General features: G+C 39.8%; 2 protein-coding genes across 2 annotated transcripts in view; both read right to left on the bottom strand.

Moving 5' to 3' along the window:
• Positions 1-3070, bottom strand: part of LOC102194130 (protein NLRC3-like) — a 6037-nt gene extending 2967 nt beyond the window's left edge. Inside the window, exons 1-2 of the mRNA XM_005732826.1 lie at positions 3034-3070; positions 165-1959 (exon numbers count right to left, since the gene is read on the bottom strand). Of these exons, the coding sequence (XP_005732883.1) occupies positions 165-1959; positions 3034-3070 (1832 nt within the window). The remainder of the gene's footprint in view (positions 1-164; positions 1960-3033) is intronic.
• A 4806-nt stretch (positions 3071-7876) lies between these two features.
• Positions 7877-11057, bottom strand: part of LOC102210134 (NACHT, LRR and PYD domains-containing protein 4C-like) — a 21977-nt gene continuing 18796 nt past the window's right edge. The window contains exons 10-11 of the mRNA XM_005732796.1: positions 10645-10691; positions 7877-10425 (exon numbers count right to left, since the gene is read on the bottom strand). Coding sequence (XP_005732853.1) covers positions 9881-10425; positions 10645-10691 — 592 coding nt within the window. The 3' untranslated portion in view covers positions 7877-9880. The remainder of the gene's footprint in view (positions 10426-10644; positions 10692-11057) is intronic.

The following is an 11057-nucleotide window of genomic DNA, read 5'->3' as shown; positions in this document are numbered from 1 at the left end:
ATATATATATATAGTACTATGCTATTCTTAGTTAGTTCTTAGTTAGCGTATTGTCTGTCTTGTCTTAATGTTGGTTTATGTTGGTTTATAATGGAGCACTGTAACAAAAAAATAATTTCCCCCAGGGATCAATAAAGTATTCTGATTCTGATTCATCCACTTACAGAGCTCTGTTGGAGGCTTTGACCACTGGGAGTAGCCTTAGAAGAGCTTCTTCTGAAGCAGAGTATTTCTTCAAGTCAAATATGTCCAGATCTTCATCTGATGACAGTAAGATGAAGACCAGAGCTGACCACTGAGCAGAAGACAATTTATCTGTAGAGAGACTTCCTGAACTCAGGAACTGTTGAATCTCCTCCACTAGAGAACAATCATTCAGTTCATTCAGACAGTGGAACAGATTGATGTTTTGCTCAGTAGCATCATTTTCGCTGATCTTTTTCTTTATATACTTGGCTGTTTTCTGATTGCACTCTGAACCTACTGTTTTCTGGAGTCCTCTTAAGAGATTCTGACTGTTCAGCAGTGATAGCCCAAGGAGGAAGCGGAGGAACAAGTCCAGGTGTCCATTTGGACTCTGTAAGGCCTTGTCCACAGCAATCTGATGAAGGAGTTTTAGACTACATTTGTTTTTAAAGACCTTAGGCTTCTTAGAAGCAATTTGATCTTCCAGCATGTTGACCCCAGAGTTGCTAAATATAAGATGGACATGAAGAGCAGCCAGAAACTCCTGAACACTCAGATGGATGAAGCAGAACACCTTGTTCTGGTACAGTCCTCTCTCCTCTTTAAAGATCTCTGTGAACACTCCTGAGTACACTGAGGCTGCCCTGATGTCAATGCCACACTCTGTCAGGTCTGATTCATAGAAGATCAGGTTTCCTTTCTGCAGCTGATCAAAAGCCAGTTTTCCCAGACACTCGATCATCTTCCTGCTCTCTGGACTCCAATGTGGATCTGTTTCAGTTCCCTCGTCATACTTGACCTTCTTCATTTTGGCCTGAACCACCAGGAAGTGAATGTACATCTCAGTCAGGGTCTTGGGCAGCTGTCCTCCCTCTCTGGTTTTCAGCACATCTTCAAGAACTGTAGCAGTGATCCAGCAGAAGACTGGGATGTGGCACATGATGTGGAGGCTTCGTGATGTCTTGATGTGGGAGATAATCCTGTTGGCCTGCTCCTTTTCTTTGAATCTCTTTCTGAAGTACTCCTCCTTCTGTGGGTCAGTGAACCCTCTTACCTCTGTCACCCTGTGAACACACTGGGAAAGAATCTGATTGGCTGCTGCTGGTCTTGTGGTTATCCAGAGGCGAGCAGAAGGAAGCAGCTTTCCCCTGATGAGATTTGTCAGTAGCACATCCACTGAGGTGGACTTTCTAGGGTCAGTGATGATTTTAGTTTTGTGGAAGTCCAGAGGAAGTCGACACTCATCCAGACCATCAAAGATGAACACAACCTGGAAGTCTTCAAAGCTGCAGATTCCTGCTTCTTTGGTTTCAGTAAAGAAGTGATGAACAAGTTCCACCAAGCTGAACTTTTTCTCTTTCAGCACATTCAGCTCTCTGAAAGTGAATGGAAACATGAACTGGATGTCCTGGTTGGCTTTGTTTTCAGCCCAGTCCAGAGTGAACTTCTGTGTTAGGACTGTTTTCCCAATGCCAGCCACTCCCTTTGTCAGCACTGTTCTGATTGGCTTGTCTTTAACAGGTGAGGCTTTAAAGATGTCTTCTTGTCTGATTGTTGCTTCTGGTCTGTCTGGTTTCCTGGATGCTGTTTCAATCTGTCTGACCTCATGTTCATCACTGGCCTCTGCAGTCCCTCCCTCTGTGACGTAGAGCTCTGTGTAGATCTGATTCAGAAGGGTTGGGTTTCCTGCTTTAGCGATCCCCTCAAACACACACTCGAATTTTGTCTTTAGGCTAGACTTCAGCTTATATTGACACACAGTATTATGAGTTCCTGAATAAAAAACAAAGAGAAATTAAAACCTGTTAAATCTCACGAACACAAAAAGCTCAACACCAAGTAGCTTAAGAAATATGCAGCTACTGAAAATCCCGTAAACACAATGTGTTTAAACAAGTACGTGCACCAGGTTGAAAGGCAGCTTGTCCTTGTAGCACACATATTGTTCTAGTGTGTTTAACACCATTCAAGCCTGCATTTTGAGACACGATCTCAAAATGGGAGTTCATTCCACCTTCACTTCGTAGATACATAACTAGCCAAAGGGACGGCCACAGTTAAACTGTGAGGCTGTGTTTCTGAGTGAGTGGTGAGCATCATTTAATTCAGGGAACTGTTCTGGCTGTTTCCCCCAACAACGGGGTGAGACTGACATAATGACTTTAAGGCCTGTAACTAAAAACCACTAACACAGTCGAGCTGGAGGTGTTAGAGAAGGCGTTTATTACAGCAAAAATGCCTGACAAAACATACCATCACCCATCTTAAATACCAATACTGTGCTGAGAATGTGGCTGGATTTGAAAGTGAAGTTAATACAAAAAGAGGCATCTAAAAAACCAGAGTGTCGATCGTGTATTGGCGACTTTGCGCTGTCACTCTGTCACTTTGGGGCAGAAACTTGAAAAATATGTATATAGTGAGGTAAGTAGTAGAATATTGGACCTGTAAGGCAACCAGTTGACTCCCAGGACCCATGGAGTCACCAAGAATCACCTTCCTTGCTCTTCCACTGGCAACAGAAAAGATCATTTACCATTTTGGGAAACTAAGGCTTCCTAAGGCATCCACAGAAGAAAATGGTAGTGATGCTCTGCAGGTTGGATGGTTAAACATTTCAAGGAGAATGAGCGCTTTCCTTGCCTTAGCGACATTATTGACGGACATGTTATAACAGATGCTGACATAACAGCAGAAACAAGTGACCTTCCCAGCAGATGAGGATCATGAGATAACTTTACCACCAAGATAAATGTCAGAATTGTCACCACCACAGGTTCAAAGCCTATGCCCTGTACGAGGCAGTAGGTAAGTGACATCACATCGACATTACTGAAATACTCGTACTGCTCTGGAGATGGTCGGCCAGCTCCTTCTCTTTCATTCTTCTCAAGAAGTAAAGTGTGATTTTCAGAAATGATTCTCTGCTGCTCCTCCTCTCCTCCACATCTTCACCATCCTCTCTCTCACTCTCCAATCCGACTGAGTCATCTGGGCTCAGAATCCTCTGAAATTTTTTCAGCTCATCCTTCACAAAACTGATGATGCTCTTCTCGAGTTTCTGGAACAGAAATATTAATGCATGTAGCCTGAAGGTTGTTCCAACCAGAATACCTATCACTGATGACGATAAGTGCAGTGGGTGAACATTTACACACAGTGAAGATGGAGTCGAGGTCTTTTTGATTCTGCTGGGCATGCTGAACTCTAGAGAGACACATAAAATATTTATGTTTATTTTAGTTATCATGTGAGTTGCTTAAGGATAACAGGTTCAAAATAAAGCTTTTACAGGACTGTGCAGTCCAGTAAAAACGTAAATAACTCCTCCAACCTTCCACCCCCTCACTGTTTGTCTGATAGATAGTGAAAAGTATCCCACATAAAGCCGGCTGTATTTTGTTGAGAGCAGTTTTACTTTTGCTAAAGAGCTGTGAGAATAAAAATCTACATCGTAGCTCTTTATTAGCGATGCGTTCGATTTTAGACTAATAGAAAGATAATGCTGATACAAACAGAAAGATATTTCAGTTAGATAACATGCTTTATGAACTAGATTAGTATTAGTTAGTACAAGTATATTAATCCTCCTGCTGTAATGGCTGCACCAATCTTAAAAAATATTAAGGTACTTTCTCAGATACATCTGCACACTTTCAGCTCCTACCCCAGAACATCAGGCCTCTGTTCATGTTTAAAGTCAACATGTGGACCCTTGGACCGCTCACTCTGCATGGACACACTGCTGGATACAGAAGAGTGCTGCTGCCATTGTCTGATCTTCCTACAATCACAGGAGGATATTTCAGTTACCCAGCACATGGTGTGAACCACAGTGATAAAATACGAACAATACAAAGCACCATGCTAGAGATAATCATAAATGAATAAAAATAATAAGCCATGTTAAAATCCTTGATTAGACCAGCATGTTTAAAATGCAATGCTAAAACTTAATATACCGTATTGTTCCATATTTTTTGGACTATAAGGCGCACTTAAAATCCTTTAATTTTCTCAAAAATCAATAGTGTGCCTTATAATCTGGTGCCCCTTATGTATGAATTCTGGTTGTGCTTTCTGACCTTGAAACTTTGGTAAGCTACGAAGCTTGTCGATGCTCCGATTATCGGAGCATTACGGCTACCGTAGTCAGGAGCCTTGCGCAGTAATCTGTGTCCAAACTCTGCTTCAGGTTCCAAAGTCAAAAGCACACTGCGCCATCACTGAGAGTTAAAAACTAACTCTCTAAATTCTTTCATCTTTAACAAAATTTGCTGCTTTAAAAGGTGTAACAATAAAGTTTAACATCCAGACATCCATGAAAACAGAATTTATTAAATTTAACGGAGTTAGAAGTTAACAGGAACTTAGCTTGCTAGTTTCCACCTAAACATGATATAGCATGTTCTGACAGAGATTTCTGAAAAAAAATTAAACACACAGCTCTCCTATCACTTCAGACAGAAATGAAGACAGAAAACTAAACAGCAGTGACTTTTGTAGGGTTACTGAAGTTGGACTAGCCGGTATAGTATATAATGATGTGCTACGTGATTGCTAGCGACACAGCTATGTTAGCATAACTTAAACAGTGAAGCTGAAGGAAGAATGCTAACTTTTTTCTACTCAATAAAAGTTAACGCGAGCATTCCCGATGGTTAGGGGCAAATGCAAACGCATCGTAGGACGGTGTAAACGGACCAAACTTCAGTGAGGAGAACAACTAAGAGATTCCATCCACAATACAAGGTTAGTCATTAATATACTGCAACAACATGGGAATAGAGCAGCTGCGAGAGAATTCAACATTAATGAATCAAGGGTACAGAAGTGGAGAAAGCAAGAAGAATGAGTTGAGTAAAGTCTGGCTTATTCAACTCTGACTGGACTGTTTTGTTTCCCTTATTGCGTCTTATAATCCAGTGTGCATTATGTATGAAAACAGACCTGTTCATCGACAGTGCGTCTTATAATCCGGGGCGCTTTATGGTCTGATAGATTTATTAGGATATAAAATTGATAGTTAAAATATGTGCAGTACTCTGTATCAGATAACTCATGCACCTTTGAGTCCTTACCCTTGGTCAGACTTCTGTTCATGTTTAAAGTCAACATGTGGACCCTTGGACCGCTCGCTCTGCATGGACACACTGCTAGATACAGGAGAGCGCTGCTGTTGTCTGACCTTCCTACAATCACAGGGGGAGAGATTTCAGTTAGCAAGCACACTGGGTGAACCCAGTGGCAAAAGACACAAAGTGCTATGATAGTTGCAGCAAGTATAAAGAATCGAATGGGACTGGACATGTTATAAGTGATGGGAACAAGTTGGCATTTGCAAATGCAATAATAAAACATAACCTATTCAGTCTTCTTACTGATCAATACATTCATCCTGATCTATATGTTGATAAAAACCTGATTCTAAAATATGTGTAATGTCTGTTTCAGATAAGTCCTGAATCGACCCTGTTGCGCTCTTACCTTGCATCATCAGGGCTCTGTTCATGTTTAAAGTCGACATGTGGACCCTTGGACCGATCGCTCTTCATGGACACACTGCTGAATACAGAAGAGTGTGGTCTCTGCTGTAGGATCTTCCTTTAAATATAGGAACGCATTTATGTTAGACACCATCCTATGTGACTTGTCTTAGTACATGACAGTTAGAATGAGTAAGTAAATCCTCCTGCTAAAAAAACATAAAGCCATGAAATGGTTGGAGCGTGCTATAAAGAATTTAAACCGTGTTAAATAAAGTGGATGAAAATGGTATTGCTAAATGCAGTGCTAAAACAGCCATCCATCCATCCATTTTCTGCCCCTCTGAAACTGTAAAAAGCTGCACCTTCAGTTTGCAGTCCTTACCCAAGGTCAGACCTCTGTTCATGTTTAAAGTCGACATGTGGACCCTTGGACCACTCACTCTGCATGGACACGCTGCTGGATACAGGTGAGTGTGGTCTCTGCTGCAGGCTCCTCCTGCAAACACAAGGACTCGTTTATCCTGAATAAGAACTCATTAATAACCTGAAACAGTGATCACATGAAGAAAACTCTGAACGCTTTTGAATTTTTGCTCTTCTAAACTTTTTTCTAAATATTAAGATAATTAAATAAATAATAATCAATATTTCTTTCAACATTGTTAAGAAATCATTTTGTCTAACAAATCTGTTTTAGTTCCTTTGACTTCTTACCTTGGATCAGCAGGGTGATGTCCATCTTTGAAGTTAACATGTTCGCCCTTGGACCAATCGCTCTCCATGGAGACACAACTGGGTACAGGCGAGTCCCGTTTGTGGTGTTTGATCTTCCTATTATATATAATCATTTAACTTGAGTGCTTAACTAGAGATAAGATGATGTGTCATGGGCGGTTGGTCATCTCACCTCTGCAGTTTGATTCGACTCTCATGTTCCCTGCACTGATCCATAGCAGATCCCAAACCTTCACACAACATCACAGGACACATTTGTTCTGACTGCTGTCAAACAATTACAAAAAGTTTGGATTCGTTTTGATATTCAAAATGTAAACTGGTCTTTGTTAACATAATACCAGTATATCTTGATACCGTAACATAAAACAAACAAAGATAAGAAACACTTTACAGAAAATACCACGTGTTTGATCGTGTTTGTAAAATCAAAATTAGTGCACCTAATAACTGTTTTATTTGATTTCCTTTCATGTTGTTTTATCTTGGCGGTGGGGTTTTAATCACATTGAGCAATAAGGTTATCAGGAACCTTTTTGTGATTTTTATACCTCAGAAAAATAAAACCTTGAACTTTGATTTTGTATGATATGAATTACAGCTGCTGATCGGTGTGATAGCATTCTGTTTGTTGTAAAAACTGTAAATGTCATTACATCAAAGGACATTTATTTATAGGTAAAAAGTTGTGTTGTTTGTTTGTTTCAAATTTCTACATGCCATCTGGTTACTGAAGCTTCCTGTTGTGTCAAGGTCAAATTTGACTTATTAAGGATTATGTAAATGATAGAAACAGAAAAAAAAACAAGTAACAAGTCTCATGTTTTTTTAAATCTGGAGTGAGGTTGATCATAATACTGCCAATAACCCTTTTGATAAGTCCCCCCAGTACTCAAGACCAATTAATGAAACTAATGGCTGGAAACAAAATATCTCTCCATCACAGAGGTGGTTGTAATGTGAAGGTCCCCACTCTGAAAAAAACATTTTCCAAAAATAATCATAAGGGTTGACATTTGGACGTGTTGTAGAAGACAGTTTGAACTGAAAGCTTTTTAAAACAAATGAAATAGACTGATGGGTTGTGATAGCCCAACATAAACCAGTGAAAAGGTAATTTAGTCATCTGAATATCAGTTCTTGCAGACCAGCCTGAACTTCCATTAGCATAACGATTTTCTAACAGAGAGCATCCTGAGATGGTCACATGAATGAAAATGCATGAACAGACAAAAATGCCCATGAACACACCTCTGCAGCAACATACAACAAAATCCTACAAAGACTTGGAAGCTTTTTGGACATACCTGCTGACAGTGAAGAGGCAGGAAGCAGTTTGCGTTACTGTTTGATGGAAGAAATAATCTGTGTGAAATTAATCTTAATCAACCACTTCTAATGTAAAGCAACTAAAAGCAAGGCTAAACAGGAGCTTGCTGGTCTGCAGATTCAATCTAATCTCCACATTCAGTTCTCCACAGTTTTTATTATTTAAGGTCATACAATAACCACATGCCACTGAACTTTGAACCTGCTCTTGTGGAACATTAACAGACAGTAAGACAAGCTTACAGTGGAACTTAGAATTCTTCTGGGCCTTGTCCAGAAGGCAGGTTTTACACAATCTGAGTATGTTTCTTTGTTTTTCTTACAGGTGCAGCAGTTGTCAATACATTGTGCATTTCTATTTGTATTTTATTATATTTTCTCCACCTTTCCCATGCAAAAGCTGACAGACAGGATGAAAAAAAAAGGACCAGATACATGATCAGAGGAATCGGTACTCAAGATCGGTGGTGCTGTTTATTTCTAACATTACAGCAACATTAGAGTTCTGAAATAATAAACTTGACGTATTTAAAAATGGTTAGTCACTGTATACCCACAGGAAATTGACCATGATCAATTTTCTTATCTATTCAGTTCCCAATGAATCCATCTGTGTAAAACAGACTTAGTGGTGTTAGAGGCAAGCATAAAAACTAGCGTAATCAAGCATAAAAACAGCATTAATCTTGTTAATGACGTTAACGCCATAACTGCATTAATGTGGCAAATCTCTGTTAACAAGTTACCGCGGATCGTCCCATTCATGGGGCTGACCGGCGTCAACACGTTAGCGCGTTGATTAACGCTGACAGCACTAATAAAAACATTAGTGCGTTTTCTACATCACCAAAATCGATGTACGCCCCTCTGATCAGAGTTAGCTCTGTTAGCTCTGAGTATGTTCACCCTGAGTTAAATGACCTTGTGGGTAATGAAAAGAGCCAAAGTAGTTATAGTAGGTCAGATACCGTGACTCATCATAAAGAGCAGAGCCTCCACTTTGATTCAGTGGATCAAAGAAGATGAATCCATGTGGGTGTGCACGATGATCAGCTTCAAGACTGCAATCATCATTCCAGAAGATGGGTTGAGCCTGTGTGGGTGTAATTAACACATAATTGCTCCAGAAAACAAAACAAAGGTCCCTTTGTTGCCTAATCTCTGGTTTATCAGCCTGGGCGCTACAGTTCACAGCAGTGATGGCCCGCTTGAAGCAGACACTCTGGCAGGTGTGTCAAAAGAAACCAACACATTGCTTCAGAAGCACTGTGTCGAGACTTGATTCTTTTGGCCAGAGTCACATGATCAATGACGTCTGAAGCTTCATTTAACTGCTTCAGTATCTGAGTCAGTGGTTTATAGGAAAGTGATTAGTCATTCGCAGGACTTGTGGAGTGTTTTGATGGTGAGAAATAGCAAACCACTGATCATTCTAATGAGTGATATGGAGCCAGCGAGGAAGAGAGGAGGTTCTGTCATGTGGGAGTAATTTGAGTTGATTTTGGTCAATCAGGTGGGTTTGCCAGCTTTCTGTTCTTGTTGCTTGCCTTTGTTTTGGGTGTATTTATTTTATCTGAAATTTGAAAAACTTAAAATGTCTTAACAAAACATCTGCTTTTCATAATATACATATCATTAAAGAATTTCATTGTTAAAATAATCTTAAAATGTTATTCTACAAAATGTGCAGCAATTTACTTTGTTTACTCTTTTTCGGTGATAGTTTGTGGGACCCAGGAAGATCATATACCTGCATCCCCACCAACTTGCATTGCAGTTTCTATGCAATGCAACCTTTTCTGTTTCGTGTGAGAGGATTTTCTCTAAGCAGGAGAAATTATCTCCAAGCAAACAAAGAGACTCGGCCATCGCACAGTGGAACAAATTCTCTTCTTAAATAAAAACCAAATAGGATAACCTTAAATGCATCATATTTTTACTTTACAAGTTCACACCCTGTTAAGGCCATCTTCTCTTTCTAACATGTTTCACTTTTCACCACTTTTACTTCACTCGCTGGTCAGCTTTAGGCTCTAAATCCACTTGGTTACATTTCTGAAAAGATGTCCCCTTGTAAACATGGACAGTAAAAAACCTACAAGTGGTGTGTGTCCTGTCTCAGTGATGAGATTAAAGGTACACTAAGAACACAGAGAAAGTAAAGATTCAGATGACCAGAACCCAAATCCAAACCCAACATACAGAGATTCAGTCAATGTGATGTTAAAGGTGTGGAGGTGGATCAGAGTGTCAGAGGAGACTCTGTAGAAGGACAGAGTGCCAGCAGGACAGTCCACATACACTGCTACTCTGTCAGAGACCGAGGATGAAGAGGAGTGGGAGGAGATGAATGTTTCTCTGTTATTGTGCCACACAGAGTAACCACCATCAGAGCAGCTCAGACTCCAGGACTGATCATTTCCTCCAAACCAACACTCATCACTCTTTTTTTTCCTTTGGATTCTTCTGTAACTCACTGCTATATAAACTTCTCCTTCCCACTCCAACTCCCAGTAACAGCGGCCAGTCAGACCATTTCTACACAGCAGCTGAGGCCAGCAGTCAAATCTGTCTGGATGATCAGGATATGGATGGTCCTGTTTCACACGTGTCACCTTCCTGTTGCTGTCAGATAGTCTGAGGTTTCTGTTCACTGTGTTGGTGTCCACTGTGAGTTCACATGAATCTGGTAAGAAAAAGATGGAGCTGCAGTTGATAATCTGACATATTTGATGCTTTATTCTTTCTTTACTTGCTGATATGTTGCTCAGTCATAGAAAGTTTAATGATGATACTTTCTGAATGAATATATACAGGACTGTATATAAAAGATGCCTGTAGCCACTGTGAAGCTGTAGTTTTGAAGGTTTGACATAAACATTTAGTTATCATTTCTGAGACTTACACTTCAGTAGTCCAGGTTTTAGCCACTGCTCTCCACAATGGTCCACTCTGGAGGGAGAAAAACATAATGAGTTTTATCTATAATGTGTACATACTGCTATTCAACATGAAGCACCAATTCCTGATTGATATAGAAACATGCTGAAACACAGCCAGTTTTAAATATATTCTCTTCTCAGCAGTTTCAGTTTCAGTTTTATTTGTCATATGCAAGTTAGCACAGGGTCAACATTGCAATGAAATGTGTATGACGAGCAGCAGTCACTCAGCAGCATGATACAGTAGGAGAAAATAAAATAAAATAAAATAATAAAGAAAATAGAAAAATAGTAAGGAGCAAAATATTAGAGACACATGGTAAAAGAGAAAAGATGACTAAATATATATGTATCTATAAATATAAATATATGTACA

Source organism: Pundamilia nyererei, unplaced genomic scaffold (assembly GCF_000239375.1).
Source record: "Pundamilia nyererei isolate P.nyererei 1_Seehausen unplaced genomic scaffold, PunNye1.0 scaffold00048, whole genome shotgun sequence".
Lineage (NCBI taxonomy): Eukaryota > Metazoa > Chordata > Actinopteri > Cichliformes > Cichlidae > Pundamilia > Pundamilia nyererei.
This window is presented reverse-complemented; position numbering and strand designations above follow the sequence as displayed.